This window comes from Anas acuta, chromosome 2 (genome assembly GCF_963932015.1).
Source record: "Anas acuta chromosome 2, bAnaAcu1.1, whole genome shotgun sequence".
NCBI classification, from domain to species: domain Eukaryota; kingdom Metazoa; phylum Chordata; class Aves; order Anseriformes; family Anatidae; genus Anas; species Anas acuta.
The window spans coordinates 27,013,315-27,030,177 of record NC_088980.1 but is presented as its reverse complement, the minus strand read 5'-3'; the positions used below and the strand labels follow the sequence as shown (position 1 = coordinate 27,030,177).

The following is a 16,863-nucleotide window of genomic DNA, read 5'->3' as shown; positions in this document are numbered from 1 at the left end:
GGTGACAGCACTGGCACGGCTTGCCCAGAGAGGTTGTGGAGTCTCCTTCTCTGGAGATAGTCAAAATGCACCTGGATGCTATGGCATGCAACATGCTCTAGGCAATTCTGCTCAGCAGGAGTGTTGGACTAGATGATCTTCAAAGGTCCCTTCCAACCTTGTCCGTTTTGTGATTCTGCAACTGCAGCTAATAAAATAGCTGTAGCTATAGTTTTCTTAGAAAGCAACAAATCTTCCCCAAAAGCATGATTTTATTATTTAAAAGCAAAAACAAGGAAAAAAAAAGATGAGTAAACACACCTCTTATAGAATAAGTTTTGCAAAGAGTGTAATTATTGGCCTGAAACCCCAAATACCCATTACAACACCCAAAACTGATATTTTACAGTGGACCCGAGTATGTACATATTTCATAATCTAGAACACTTCAAAGACATGCTAAATGTCAAAGCATCTAATTTAATGAAATGATGGTAATTGAAACAAATATAGTCAAGTCAAAAATGTTACAAATATGGCATTTTTTTTTACATAAGAAAATTAGACATTAAGTACGTACATTCCAGACATGGAATTTTATCTGGAAAATTTAGTAATAGTTGGTATTATTACAGAGGAATAAAAATATATCCTTGACACTTACAAATCCTCATTTTCATAAAGCAAGTTTTATTGCCTGTGTTTATATAAATAGGGTATCATACATTAAACCCCAGTTTACATTTATTAATGGAGAACATTTTAAAGAGCTCTTCAAGAGCAACATAAGGTGTGCAAAAATACCAGAAAGAGAAATAAATACTCTAACAGAAAAACCATTAACTGCTCTCCCATGACAGTCTGACTACAAATATCAAGTACCTCTTAGATTTAACTTTAAAAATATCTTTGTCAATTAGGCAAGAATCGTAGATCAGAATAAATGTAGCAGATGTATTACAACATGAATTAGACAATATAACTGAAAGTCCAAAATGTAATTATGTACACCCACAGAAAACATTTCCACAATTTATCCTGTTGCAACTACACTAGAGCACTTAGAACCAGTGGTATATTACAATATATTCCGTTTTAAAACAACATATTTCACAGTCCTGGCAATATGGTACCAGTTTATTGCTAGCATTCCATTTAGTATTTCATAGCACGCAAGTGTTAAGTAACTCATACTGTTTCTAATAGTAAATAAACACACACCAAGTAAACTGATGTTATTTTCACATACCTTAAAACAGGTTTTTTCCCTAATTTATGTGAATTTCGTTGCCTACAAAATCAAGGACAACAATACTGATTAGGTCCTTGCACAGTATTAGCAAGATATCATTGACTCTCAAGATAATAAATAACTTAATTCCAGCTGATAACATACCTAGTACCATTTCTAGTCAATGACCTAAAATTGTGCAGTCTTTTGTGAGCATACTGGTGTCCAGCAGTGACCTGAAGCAGGATATAAATTGCTTCACTTCGCACATCCCAGTATGTTTCAGAAGTGCAGGAAAATCCCGTTCATCCCAAAGTCTTAAAAATTCAAATATGTTTGTAGTCAAAACTCAGCACGTAGTTTAAAACTTAAATATTTACAAGCCTCCAGTCCTTGAGATTTCAGATCTTCACAGTACTATGTTCAAAATAAAGCCTCTTGTAGCTCACCTGCATTCTGCGCTCGAAGTTACACATGAATTTTCAGGAAACTCTTCTCCAGGATATCAACCTTGTTAGGAGACAAAGCTCCTGAATTCCTTAGCATTAAAATTCGCATCAGCTAGGTAACATAGGTATATTAAATAAGATCTTGAATTGCTAAGATATTGCTTACTATTAACAAATCTTGAGAAAAGAAAGAAATTGATTTTTCTTTAAATATCTTTAGAATGGCACACAATTAATTTACAAGGAAATGATTGCATTCAAGGAAGTGTCATCAATCAATGAGAGGATGCCACAGCGTCATTCTGCCATCCTCTAGAGAACACTTTTCAGTTGTTTATTTTGAATTTTCAATTTTACTAAGCACTGTATATAAACACTGCTTTGTTTAGAAAACTGATAAAAGGGCCCATAAGCATTACCCTGAAAACTTCATTAAAAGTTAATTGAATTTAACAAAGCTACTAGGAGTGCTTTTTAACTTTTAAGTTCACTGAACAAGGCTCATTCCAGGATTATCAGTTTCTACCAAGCACAGTCATACGCATGTTATTTTACTAATCTGACAGAAATTTATTTTTTCACAGTAAGTCACAAATGACCTTTGTCTAAAATATATGCTTGGACTATGACGGACATCCATTAGAGAGCCCCATGTTTTCAAGCCTGTACAGTCTCTGCGGGAATGAGATTCCCTGTTGTATCCAGCTGCATACACTTACATGAACAGGCAGACACGGGGCACTCAGTGTGGTCCCTAGACAGCAATAGCAGGAAAAAAGAAAAAACAGGTAAAATAAAACTGCCAAGAATTTTGCGTTCTACGAATTTAAGAATGTACAGGAACACTTTATCTCAAAGAAAACTTAGCAGCATGGTAAGCTCTGCAAGTGTTCTAAAACAAAACATCTTAATTGTAGATAAAACTAGGAGTCGTGTCCTACTTGGTGCAGCATGCACAAGTGAAACATAGAAGACTTGAACAACTTACCTGAACCAGCTAAGCATATGCCCAGCGTGTCCACCATGCCTACAGTTGTGACACCAAGTAAACCAGTTGTTGAACTGGGCTAGCTTCTTGTCTTTGCTAAGATCCACTTTTTCATCTGACTTAGATCCTCCTGTGCAAAAGCAAACCCATCCCCACAGATATATGCCTGTAAATCCTTGTTTCATTTATATTGCAATTGCAGTAACAGCATTACAATAAATTTGGAATTAGCAACTTGAAGCAAAGACGTAGCCTGATTTTAAAAGAGAAGTTGATAAAATTATTAAATAAGAACTGACAGAAAATCAAAACAAGAATTATACTGCTCAGCTAATGCTTTGCATCTTATGGATGTGCTACACTTGCCTATTAAACTTTGAAGACAATCTCTTTCAACAGTGATTTATGTCTGTGATTGATTTCAGTTCCAGTGAATTATACATTGTTTTTTCCGCACATATATATATTTTAAAGCCAAAAATCCCATGTATGTGTGTGTGTATAAATATACACAATTCACCAAGTCTCAGTTATGAAGTAGAACAATTGCAACAGTAAGTCATAACAAAGACCAGTGAAAGAATTAGAGGAGGTACACAGACGACAACTGTACAGCTGTCGATAACTCTTTAACAAGACTGACCTAAAAATATGGGCAAAATGAGTTTCACTTAAACCTTATATAATGCTGAGCCCAAGACATTTAGAACCAAGAGATTCTATTGATAGTATTTCTTAGATGTGCCAGCAGCACCCATAAATTCTTTCACGCTCAGCCACAGAAAGTATACGTTATGTTTATTCTGTCTTCTTTCAGTTAAAAATCAATTGGTAAATTCCAATATTTCTGCAGCCTCCCATCAATTCATCCCAAGAAAACACACCTCCCATTTCCTGCAATTTTAAAGCTCGTATTGCAAAACACTACAATACTTGAATCTTTGTCTGTTTAAGCCATGGGATTCCACTAACAACCCCACTGGTAAAAATGGTCAAAACCAGGTAACTGCATACCAACTGACACCAAAAAATTGAAACACAGGTTTTATCATAACACTAGATGGGATGTAAACACATTTACATGTTCACTATGGTCTCTCTCCCTTATAATTAAGGGTATGAATACTTACAGTATGAGAATAAACAGAAAGGTGCAACAGAAGATCTTCCTACAAGAACTGTTAATTAGGCCTGTACCTAGCACTCTAGCTGAATAGCTAAAAAACAGTATGTCATACCTGGACAGCTGGAAACTGGAGTTCCCATATTTATCAAGCAAAGTGCACAGCGAGGAAGGGGCTTACGACAACCAGGACAGCTTGTAACTTTTGACTTAGTTGGTGAGCCACTAACTCCGTATTGGCTAAAACCCCGCCCCTGATGAGGAATGGCTGAACAGCTGTACGAGATGGATTTTCCACAGAAATTGCAACTCACAAACACCTAAAGAGAACAAAAGCTCATTGATTTTTCAGTTTGGTTCTAGTGCTACAACTATAAGTGAATTTGTTCAACCTAGCAAATACTCATTTACCAGATACTCTCGATAGTGCACTGGAAACTTACTCTCTTGTGAAGGTATTGCCAACATCTTGGCTTATACACTTGACATGCAGTTCTGTGAAGCAGGCCTTAACGATGCCCAGTTACCTCAACTGCACATAACACCATGCATTATTGCTTAGAGAGGTATTATTTAAGATTATGAAAAGCTGTATGTGAAGATATGAAAGAAAAGAAGTTTACTCTACTGGTCTCTCCCTCCTTCTATTTGGGTAACCCACTCCAGAGTCCGGAACATGTGGATTTTCCTAGCAATCTTTACCTGCACATTTAATGCCACAGGCTGAGGTGTGATATAGAGGAAAGCACAGACTTTACACTCTTTAGGGATTATTTACAATGCTCACATAAGGCAGGAGCAGTAAACTCCCTTCTACTTGCAACAGTATGGATGGAGCTCTCCTTAAACAGCTGTGAAGGACACATGAATTCTAATATAGCTTTCCTTAAAAGCCCTTGGGACCTTAAAGCTTGTAATGCACATACTGAGCAAATACGAGCGAGTGTCAGTTGCTGTGGCCAGACCACATTGGAAAAAAAAAATGCTACCAGATAATATTTGTATAGGGCGTCAGTTTTCAGTTTAGCTTATGTTCTGAACTGATAATAAAAGTTGCTGTTCACTTTAGTTTAGGTTCAAGGGCTTCAAAATAGCTTGGAGGTTCAGATCATTTAAAACAAGTCAATTTGAACTGGTTCTTGGTTCAATTCCCTGGTTTCAGCATCATCCTCACCATGATAATGGTGATTTCCTTGATTAGACGAAAAAACATTTGTTTACCCTATTTCCCTGCTCTCTACCAAAACAGTTAAGTCCTTTCTCCAAAGTATTTTGAAAAACAAACAAATATGTTTACCCTTTTAGGGTAGCCTTAGTTTAAATCTTTCTTTTGCACATGAACTTTCAGGAAAGCCAAGATGCAGCCACCATTTTTGTTTCTATACAAGTACCATGTTACCTTCCTTTCTGGATTGGTCGTATTTCATAGAAGAAATAAATTTACCTGGGCTAAAGGCTTTGAACTAGGATCCAGCTTACTCCTGTGGATATCAAATTCTGCACGTTTATGCCAAAATCTCCATGCATCTAAGAGATTCCTGTAGTTCTCAATCCAGTACTGAACCCTCTCATCCTTAAGCACATCTGATGGAGAACCCTAAAGCAGGTAGGAAAAAATGCCAGTCACACACTGAAGATACACAATGCAAATTATTCACATTTTCGTAAGGCTTTACAAAGCGTACTACAATGTATGAGAAATAATGTAATTTGTCTAAAGAAAGACAACATCTGCTAAAATTTAACCTGAGTTTCATAAATATTTTCTTCAGTCTGCCTCTCAGGTTGAGAATACTGGTGCTGCCATTCTCCTTAACACTTGCATCTGTCATACAAAGGATTATACGTTTTTGTCACATATCCCAGTATATATGTAAAATATGTAACCATAAAAATGATATGTGCACAGTGTTAGAAGTAGCTGCAGCTGTGCCAATAAGGACCACAAGCCCAACCAAAAAAAAAAATAAATTACGACACCCAAACCACAACCCCCCCAAACACACAAAAAAAACCACCACAATAAACTCAACACCAATACTCACTGCCAAAACCAAACAAACACATAAACAAACAAAAAAAAAAACAACACACCACACCTCACTTCTCCATCAAAATCCTGGAAGCAAAAATGTATACTTTGAACCTACCAGAAAACACACCAGTAATAAGCCAGGGGAATGGGTATTCCCAGTGCTGCTATTTTTGCTTTTTCTCCTCTTTTCCCTATTATCACTCACTTTCTCTTGTTGAGATAACTTGAAGATACAAGTTTGTAGTTAACCTCAAGTGGTTTGGATGATTCCACAATATCATCTCTATATCCATCATAAAAATCCACATATCACAGCATGATATATGCTGTCAAAATGTACTACAAAAATACTTTTTAGTTCGCAAGATTCAGTACTATGCTGCTAAAGAAACTACAGTTCTCTCATGTTACAATTTATTTTTGAGTGAAACACTAACCTGTAACATGCAATAGCTCGCTGTCTGGACATCTCCTGTTCTGTCAACATAACTTTCCATCAAGTCCACTCCATCTTTTGTCAGCCCTGTTAATAGTATTCCCTCCAAATTCCCAGCATCTTTCATTTCATTTGTCAGCTTTTCAATAAATCTGTTCAGCTACAAAAAAACAAAACAAAACAAAAACCACTAACTTTTGCTGTCTGTTCACGTCCTTGTAACTCACTTACGATATAACTGCAAAACTTTCTACAATTTGAACAGCTTTCCTTAAGAGTCTTTTGCTAACAGAATATGCTGCTTGCTGCATGTTATGCAGGAAAATTTATATGGCAATATGTACTATATTGCAAGAATTTAAATTTTTATCTATATACTTTAAGCCTCCTGACACAAAGTGCAAAGAGATTTTTTAATTTTTAATAATTAACCTATTTTTAAGCACTTAAACATTCCTACTGCAAAATGAAACCTTTATTCAAGGGAAAGTAAATGTCTGGAAATAAATAAATATACGCTCCATTAAGAGAGACATACAAGCCATACAACAATTTTAAAAACTAGCATGTCATGAATATTATAAAAAAAAAAAAAAGTCAAAAATCAAGCTGAAGTTACAAACTGAAGATCAGATTATACCATGGCTTATATCCTATTGCAAGGAGAAAAACAAATCCCTCGTGAATCATTGCTTCTACTGTTTACCTCTCCACCCCAGATCTTCTTCCCTCTCTAAATAAAGCCCAGCTTAATAGTTTGCTTGAGTGTCCAACCATAGACTTACCTGAGCATCATTGAGGAACTTGCAAGCGAACGCAACTCTGTCTCGTACAGCTACATTATTTTCATACTTTGGAGAGAAAAATGGGAATACTACCATCACATACAAATTTCCAATTTTGCAATACATTGTTTGTAAAAGTCAGAACATTTACCTTAATGTATAGCTAATATTAATGAATTTGATTATGTACGAAAAAAGCACCTGAAAAAAAGCTAACACTAAATAGCAGACAAACTGTTTATATTCAGATATATGTATCAGATCAAGACTGAGGCTAACAGGGGCAATTTACTCATCTGGCAGGAAAGGCTGGTTCAACACATCAAATGTGGCTTTCAAAACTAGAAACGTATTTCCAAATCATGCAGGGCTGGGCTATCGTGATTATGGCATGATATTCTGACACCCCCAGGTCCCCTTCTGCTGAGCTGCTCCCCAGCCACTCGTCGCCTAGCCTGGGCCTAGCATTGCTCCATTCCAGCTGCAGCACCCAGCATTTCCCTTTGCTGAACTTCATGCCATGCTGATTGCCCAGTGCTCCATCTATCTAAATCCCTTTGCAAGGCTTCTCTTCCCTTCAGGGAGTCAACAGCACCTCCCAGTTCATCCAGTTCATCAACCTCTCTCCTGCTTAAATTATTTTGATAATATACTAATGGTTCATGAATTCCATGCCACAAAAAAAAAAAACCTCCTCTAAGAACTGTGTGAACTCTGTTGGATATGTCCATTTTTATACAGTTTGTACACTAACACAATGTTCATTAATATGAGAACTCTGTTTAGAAGAAAAAACATTACCTGCCAGTATGAGGAAAAAAATAATACATTCTAAACTGATTAATTCATGGAGCATGTAACACTTCCCCTACACATGGATGTATATATGCACACCTATTATTTAAAGGAATTTAACAGAAATTTACTCACCAGAACACCATCGTATGAACCAGACTCACTTGTCAGAAAAGCAAACATAGCACACAAGTAGGGGTTGTTCAACTGCAGTCTCAGAGTACTGCACATTTCTCTCCAAAGCGAGTTTTTCTCGTCTGTGTAGCCTGATAGAGCCATTGCTACTACATTAAGGTTCAGATCACCTGATTTATTAAAAAACAACCAACAATATTCAAGTTCAAGACTTAAAAAAGAAATCAATTAAAACCATAATTGAACGCATCAGTTTGAAACTGAATATTCTGCAGAATACCTGACAAAATCTGGTAGAGTTATGAGCTAAAACAACATTACATACACTAAATTTTGCAGTTTCTGCTTTCAATGACTCAGTTTCTGCTCTCAAAGTCACAAGCCCACATGCATGACAGCCTGAGTTATACTTTAAGCAACATCACTCTAGCTCTGGTGTTCTGCAATAGTTTGGAACTGCTACATGCATTCTTACTGCTTTCACAAAAGGTTGTCATTACCACAGTTCATATCCACAAGAAGTGAAAGTACTGGAATACACACATAACCATTACATAACAGACCATGCTGGTGGATGACAACTGCATATAACAGCTTTAAGTCAAAAAAAAATATATCCTAAAATCATTAAATCTATTTTATCTAAATATTTATTGTCAGAAAGTTCAATTTTCTTTTTTCAATTCAAAGACAGCCAGTCACTGTTCTGAACCTTCCCTACAAAAAACACACATGCTTCCCCCAAATCTAAAGCAGGCAAGACAGTATTTTAAATTTAGTGAGAGAACACAGATGCAAATCAGAGATGTAGTACGAATACTGGCAAGAAAATATAACAAAATACCTCCATCTCTTAGCTCTAAATTTGTTATTTTTTCCTTCATACACTGTAGCACTTCCCAAATACTATTCCAAAACAAATGTCTTCTGTAAATCCTGAATGTTATATTTTAGTTATTCCACAGACATTGCACTGGCAAAAAGCCCCATACGGCCCAACTGAAGGAGACATACATGACAGCTGACCAATGTGCAATTCCATTACAGGAAAAAAAATCCTGCTACTTCTGTGTGTAACACTTTGTGTCATGTATTAATATGAAATTCTAAAACATGCAATGCATTTTAATTAGACAGTAGGCATATTACAATCTGAGGAGCAAAAGAACAAGATTTGTCAGATTCTGAGTCTCCAATCCAGCTACTTCAAGTAAATATTTAAAAAGACAGCAGACATCTTTTCCTACCACCTTCCAGAATTCTGTTTACAGAAAAATCCACCAAGGTGATGTAAGTCCAAAAGAAGAAAGACACGAAAACGCAATACACACCTTTTCCTGAGGAAGCACCTTTATTTAGAATTTGTATTGCTCGCCGTATGTCCAAATTGAATAGTGCTACAGCAGCAGCTCGCTCCCAGTCTCCTTCCTGTTCCAATGAATTTAAAAAAGGTTCCACATCTAAGTCTGCTCCCTTCTTTATCCACCCACAGAGCTGCAAAGCCAAGGATCTCTCCTCACTCAGATATTGAATAATATCTGCCTGTCTATCAGATCCACTCCTGCTGTGCCTGAGGTTCTCTGTTGTTCCTAAAAATGGGAAATATGTTAAATTATGCCTTAATCACAATTTAAATTGCAGCCACAGTGCTTTGATTTCAACCATAAAGCAGAGAGAAAAGCAAAGTATCATACTTTACTACTTTAAATTAACATTACTATTAACTCGGTTGTAAGGAGCAGCATATACAAAATAATTTTATTCTGATCTCCTAATAATCATGCACCTAAACTTGACATTTATCCCCTACTGAGTCTTTTTTCTTTCCTCTCCATCCTGAGTTTTTGGAGGTTCTTGTTACACAGCTGACAGGAATGATCAGCGTGTCCAACTTCAAAATACAGCCAAGCACCTGCTCTACCAGTTCTCCTCTTCTTAGCAAGCATCAATGTGCTACAAGCTTTCCCACTGCTGAGGAGTTGCCTTTGCTCCAAGCAGCATAAATATAAGACACATAATGAACAGGGAAGGAAAGATTCTAATAACAGATACCACTAAAAAATACTTCACTAAGCATAAGAGGCATAATGTGATGCACAAGGGCTGATTACCACTTCAAAACAAGATAGCTTATTTAAACACGGTTATATAAATATACTTTGGCTACACTGAAGTCAGCTTTCTAGAACTACACTCCCATGTGGAGCTTTGAGAACTGTAACAAATAGTTATGTGCTGAGCAAGACTTTTCAGTGTCACTGTCAATCACTGAATGTTTGAAATAGTTCAGTTGAAGATTTACCTCTGAGGTTATTTTGTTTTTCTGATCATTGACCTCCAAAGAAAAGCAAAAATTCAGGAAATTACTGTAAGATAAACTATTTACCCATATACATTAAATCACAAACTTAAATACTTTGTTTATATTATTTTTATAGTCTTTCAATAATTTTTAAAGACAAACCCATGAGTGCATCATTCTGTAAATATACTATAATATAGCTTATCAAAGTTGGAATATTCTTACCCAAAGATGACTTCACAATTGACTTAATGCCAGCATAAACTAAGGGACCTTTGTTTCCTGTAAGTTTTTGATCCATATCTTCAGTATACTGCTTCATAAGTATTTACATGTATAGGAACCTTAATTTTTCCCAAGCATTTGAAAAATAATTTTTTAAAGTTAAAAGTCATATCCTATTAACATATGCAAAGTTTTTAGAGCATGTCGTATTATGTTCAAAGACTTTCATGCATTTCGTATAATTGGTTTACATACAAAGTGCAGGCAACTACTTTAAATTAACTACAGTAAAATAAAGGATATAATGCAGAGTGTACCAAAGTGATTTCAGCTGGGGATCTTCGTTTCCAGCTAGGAGGTGATTTCTCCAAACTTGTTCAGTATCAAGACCATACCTTGACAATGCTCTGAGCCGCATTTTGGTTGCTATGTCTTTTTCCAAGGAATTAGCTTTTCCCTCTTCTGTACATTCATATAGATGTCGTCCACAAGCCCACATTAAGGATGTCACGGGACTCCATGCAAGAGAAATTCTTTCAAACACTGTGAAGTCAGACATAGTCCTGTTGTGAGTCACCACGACCATTCGATTTTGACTCGTGGGATGCCAGGCAAACGAAGCAATGTAGTTTTCACACGGTTGGACACTTCTTTCGATGATTGTAGGCTCAGTTTCATCCCCAATAGGCGTGGGAGTATGCTGCATGTCATACAGCCTAATGATATTACTGTCCCTTGTTAAAGTAGCTAGCAGCCCAGTTCTTGTAGGACACCATGCAACTTTTGTTAAAGGCTTTGGTTGCTCTGTCAAGGTCAAAACAGGCTTTTCAAACTTCCTTAAATCCCATATGGCAACCTGACCTTCATAGAAGGAAGCTACACGATCGTGGAAATATGGATCGACAGTCACTCCTTGGACAGCCTTGGTGTTGACAAATATTTTTTGGCTCGTATTCCTCAGATCAAAAATAGCCAGATTTCGATGCATTCCAGCTAAAAGAAGCTTTTGATCCCGTGGCAGCCAACAAAGAGAGAGGCAAGCATCATTCTGCCCTAATTCATAGAGTGGCTTTGTTACTACCAGTCCCACTTCTGGATCGCCTGTTGAAAGCCTCACTTTCTCTGTAGCAACCGCAGTCTCTGGAGCATATTTGCTACTGATATCCCAGATGAGCACTGAAAAGTCAGCCCGATGTTTATCTAATCCAGCAGCAAGCCAGTTACTATCCAGTGGGTTCCACGCCAGGGTATTGCATTGCCGTGCGTGCTTGGGAACAAACTCTTTGCCTATCAAATCTTTAGATTTTGAGTTGTGATCCTGGCCAAGGCTCGTAAGTACCACTCGACCATTGGCCTGTCCAACGGCAAGAAGACATTCGGGATCATACTTTGGATACCAAGCCACGCATTTCATATATGGTGTATCTGAGTTTATGGACAACAGCGTGGCTGTAGTTTCTTCTGAGAGCCTCAAGGACCCTGCCTTGAGTTCTGAACTTACGGCAGAGTCAATGTGGTACAGGCTCAGTTCCGAATCACACACAACAAAGCGGTCAACATGGTGCGGGGCCCACAGAATATCAGGTTTGGAGCCACTCATGTTTAGGGTGAGTTTACAAGCAGTTTAAACTCTTGTAGGAAGATTCAGGTGATATCCATTCATATGGAAACTGTTGAGAAAATAATTTGTAGGAACGTTATCAAACGCAAATTTGTCATCTGAGATCATCTTACAGCAAACACAAATATGGTTCCGAATTACTTTTAGCCTCAGGATTTACCATGGATATATTTCAGGCCCAAACCCTCAGCATTCTCCATGTTACACCCCTTTCCCTGTCGCACGCGTTGATTTTGATTACGCTGACTGAGGCAAAAATCAACACAGCCAAGCAGACAGCAGGGCCTGCTGTGTTTACCAACTCCGCAGCAGGGCGATTTTGTTATTAGGGAAGGAAGGATTAAGCGAAACACGGTGTGTGGGTGTGCTGCCAGTAACGCGCCACTCCCTAAAACATGAAGAAAACATCGCTGCCTCATTGCAGCGCGCTGGCTGACAGAAACCAGCCTCCCTGCTTCGCCTCAAGCCTGACCCTGTTTGAAGAGCTGCGTAAATGACTTTATACACCATAAACGGCTTAAAAGAGCTGTATAAATATTTGACTTCCCACTCCCAACCTCGCCCTGCTGCTCCCACCACACCTCAGCCCGCCCGACCTCGGCTCTTTCCCCACCTTCACGACCCCACGGCTCTGCCACCGCGTCCCCGTGCCCTCCTTCCCAGCAAACACAGGCTTGCACCGCGCTGACTCCCACCGCCCGGCTCCCCCCGGCCTCCCCCTACGTCCCCTCCCCGCTGCGGGGGGCGCGGGGGCCCCGCTCCCGCCCCAGCCCCGCACCTCAGGCCCCGCTCCAGCCCCAGCGCAGCCGCGCGGCCCCTTCCGCCTGCGCGGGAAGGAAGCGGCGGGGCAGGGCCGCGGGCACAGGGCGCTTCCGGGGGCCGGGCGGGATGGCGGAGCGCGGGGTGACGTCACGGCAGGCGGGGCAGGGCGGGCTGTGAGGGGGGCTGAGGGCGCTCGGCTGTGGCTTGAGAAAGTAATAAAAAAGAGAGGTTTTCTGTCCAGGTAGCTCGTCTGGAGTCTGTTTTTCTCCGTGTTTCCCTCACGGACGTGCGGATTTCCTCACACGTGTGCATTAAGTCCCTGCAAACAAGGGCAGGGAGATGAATAATGAAGGGTGCCAGGAGGTTTTCTGGTGGAAAGCCTGGGGGAGGAGGGGGGGTTCCTAAATAAAATGGTAATTCTGTGTGGAGTCGTACTCCTTTCTTTAAAAGTGATTGTGATGTATTAGTGCAACTAAAAAATGAAAAAAAACCTACCTACATAGTGCAATTGAAAATGAGCACACCTGTTGCAAATGGCAGCACAGCCAAGAGGACTCTGAGGTTATTGCCTGCCAGGAAGGTTGTGGCAACCAAGGACTTCTCTCTTTGCAGACACGAATTTTTCCTTAGTCCTCCCTTGTAACCAGCTTTGTGTGATTTCATTTCCAGGAAAAACTCCCTTCCCCCCTCCTCCCCCCCCTCCCCCCCCGCCCCCCCGTCAAGTATTTTGTCCCCACAAATTGCACACAGGCACAGACCACAAATACCACGGGAATTGGCCTGTTATGTAAATGTCAAGAGGGATTGTCCAAAGGGAGCTTGGCCTAAAAGAAGAGATTGCAGGATCTGAGTTTTATATCACGATGTATGCTGCTCTTTAGTTTTGTAGGGGTTGTTATTTTGTACATCTCCAAGAAAAAAATAAATACGTCTTAAGGGAAGTATTTCAGTGCTGAACAAAGTCTTCCCTAAATACCAGATTTTTTGCATTACAAGAACATGTTAAAAAATGAAATATATTTTTAAGATTATTAAGAATAATAGAAATCCTTAAAACTAACTTTAAAATTATATTAGTATTCTATGCAGATGAAAAAAAAATAATTGAAAAATCCTATTCAGATATGAAACTTACTAATGCTTGTAATAGGGTGAAAGAGCAGAATGTGGGTCGTTGGGGCTAAAAGGGGACAGAGTAAGTTGCACTTCTAAATTAAAACATTTGGATGGTATGAAGTATGTGGTGCTTCAGAATCTTTGAAGAGATTCTTCAGAAGAAAAAAGCCTGTATTTCAGAAGAAATTGCTATTACTAGGGCTATGGTCACAGCAGAAAACAGTGACTTCACTAAGATGAGATTTTATCCTTCGATAATATTTGGGACCTTGCATCTCTTGAGTGAATGAAGTTAAAGACAGAAAGATGAAATTGTTGTAATTTATATTGACAGTCCCCAGAAAGGGATGGAAAAGTCTGGGTAAAATGTCTGATTTCAGGCTCCTCCAAGGACAGACTGTGGCTGTCACCTGCATGTCCAACCTTTTTGCATTTAGTCCCTCTAGCTTCTCTCTTTTCAAGTTCTTTTTCCCATTCCAGTCTAAGTGTTTTATGGCAGATCGCAGATTACCTTTTTCAAAGGCTTCCATTTGGGACAAAATTCAGTAGATTTGCATTTGAGCTACAGCAAGTACATCATTCTTTTATCTTCTTTCTCCTCCTTAAGCCATATACTTTCCAAAGTATACTTTACTGCTCCAAAACATTAAGAGTGGAGATTTTATTTTTAAAATAATACTTTTAACTCAAGAAAAACACCTGTTTTTTGTTAGCTTTCATCTTGTAAATGACTGAATTGCTTTGGCTAAAATTTAGAAAGAAAGACATCTGGCACAAATAGTTTCAGTTTATGTCTTTAAAGTTGCATAAAACTATAAACAATGAAAAGCAGAGCCTTAAATAGAAAATATTGGGCAACCTTAATATAAATGAGTGTTACATGGCCTGCCAGTAATTATACATGTGTTCTGTACATACTCTCTAGATGTGTCATTTGCTTCACTGTTTTCAAATGTGCTCTGTAAAGGGAATTACAAGTGGATATGGAGTCTAATCCAAGCTCTGTAGATGCCAAACAAGAGCCTTCTTTTGACTTTGTACACATTCATGCTCAGAGGAGAAACAGCTGAACGCTCGTTATCTAGACACACAGGATAATTTTTAAATTGCCTACATTATACTAAGTACGAAATACTGAAAAATAAGTATTATCATTGCTCAGATCACATGAATCATAACCAAATCCTGTCTTTGGTAATCCTGGGTATTTTTCCTTTCATTCTAGATATTGTATCAAAGACAACATGAAAATGTTCGTAAATTCCTTGAGAACAGTCATTAAGCAAAGTATTTTAATAAAAAGCTTAAAGGCAAACTAGGTTTGTTGAAAGAAAAATGAGGGTGTGATATGGTAACGTTCTGAAGGCATAAGAAACTCTGCCTCCTGTGGGGTTTGTAACATCCCTTCAGGACTAAGGGAATTATAGAAAGAAAAAAAAAGTTGGAACTTCATTCAAGTGAGGAAGGAATTCATCTCATATGAAAAAGGCATAAAACACCTTAAACTTGTAAGAAGCTTTTAGGCGGCCAAAGTGTTTTGTGAGACAACAAGCAAGACATGCTCATAATGTTTTCTGAATGTAAAAAAAGCAGATAAGATAACCTTACAGGGAGAGAGGGGAGAATTATGGATTATTTTTTTTAATGCAACCTGTAAAACATTATTATGCAAGCACTTGCAATCTATAAAGTGTCAGAAACTATAATGAACTAATAAGGAGCTATAAATGGCTTCAAAAGATTTGGATTGTTATGAAGGAGGATGGTTCAGGATATTGGCATATTGTTTTAAAATTTTTTCTTTTTTTTCTTTTTTTTTAAACTAATCTTTAAGAATTAATGCTGAATGCATTTTATTTTATTTATTTTTTGAAATCTGAAAATCCAACATTATGATTAGTAATTACTAATAGCTGTTAATAAATGAATATATTTCATTTCTTTCTTTTCTTTATACATAAAAAGTGGAAGGTCTGGCTCTTAAGCACCTCAGGGACCTCAAGTAAGTGAAAAGTAAGGTACAGAAATACTCCTACAGTTTTCTGAGAGTTCATTTTGTGTTTCATACAGATTCTATTTTTGTTGCTACATGGTACACCTTTGGGGACAGAAATAGTGCATTCTGGTAATTCCAAGAATTTGCTTCACATCTGGCACAGGTCACAGAACTGTTTTGGCACCGTCGGCAGCTCAGTTGGACTCTCCATATGTGCTGTGATACATTTTTCATTTTACTGAGGACCTGCCAATTCATTTCCCCTGCTGCTAGAATTTCTGGCAAGCTTCTCAAGTAGCCAAAGTGGCAGCTTCCATAGTGTCCCAAGACGACTGACAAAGTACTCCTTCAACAGCTGAAGAGACTGAAACCATTCAATTGGGCTGAAAACTGCTTGTTAAATAATTCTGTGCTGAATAAAAAATAAATAATAAAATAATAATAAAAAATCCCTTCCCATCAAAATGAAGAGAACCCTTGGCAGCAATTGCCCAACACACTTTTTTTTTTTTTTTTTTTTTCATTAGCTACTGTAGATGGCAGATCCCTGACATTTTCTGTCTCTGCATTTGCCAGAAGGAGTCATATCTTCTTTTGGGTATTTTAACTTCTACAGTCTTTTAGAAGGGGAGACAGAAATCTGTAGAGAGTTGCTTACTGTGACAGAGATCTCATAAACATTGTCATGTTTTGTTAGCTCTGTATGTTGGCAAAACGAGGACAGAATCTTCCTACACCACTTATGCATGACTGCCTGAACACAAGCATCTCTGGAGCAGATGAAACAATACAGCCAGTGAAGAGCAGGGTAAAGACTAAAGGAGAATTAATTTGGGTCAGAACATGAATCTTTAGTTCTAAAATCCGTTCTGCTTAGTTTAAAGG

At 38.2% G+C, this 16,863-nt stretch overlaps 1 protein-coding gene across 2 annotated transcripts; it reads right to left on the bottom strand.

Annotated features, from left to right (window-relative positions):
* Positions 1–303: 303 nt before the first annotated feature.
* MIOS (meiosis regulator for oocyte development) lies at positions 304–13,013 on the bottom strand. 2 transcript variants are annotated; one of them, XM_068674020.1, is made up of 11 exons: positions 12,883–13,013; positions 10,787–12,153; positions 10,484–10,582; positions 9,288–9,545; positions 7,957–8,126; positions 7,027–7,092; positions 6,243–6,401; positions 5,215–5,367; positions 3,886–4,090; positions 2,648–2,777; positions 304–2,413 (listed from the first exon to the last, which is right to left on the bottom strand). In XM_068674020.1, the coding sequence occupies exons 2-11, from the start codon at positions 12,081–12,083 to the stop codon at positions 2,317–2,319; spliced, it is 2,634 nt and encodes an 877-aa protein (XP_068530121.1). In that variant the 5' UTR covers positions 12,084–12,153; positions 12,883–13,013; the 3' UTR covers positions 304–2,316. The 2 variants fall into 2 exon arrangements, with proteins under 2 accessions (XP_068530121.1, XP_068530122.1); XM_068674021.1 differs by having other exon boundaries at positions 10,787–12,171; positions 12,900–13,009.
* Between the last annotated feature and the right edge of the window lie 3,850 nt (positions 13,014–16,863).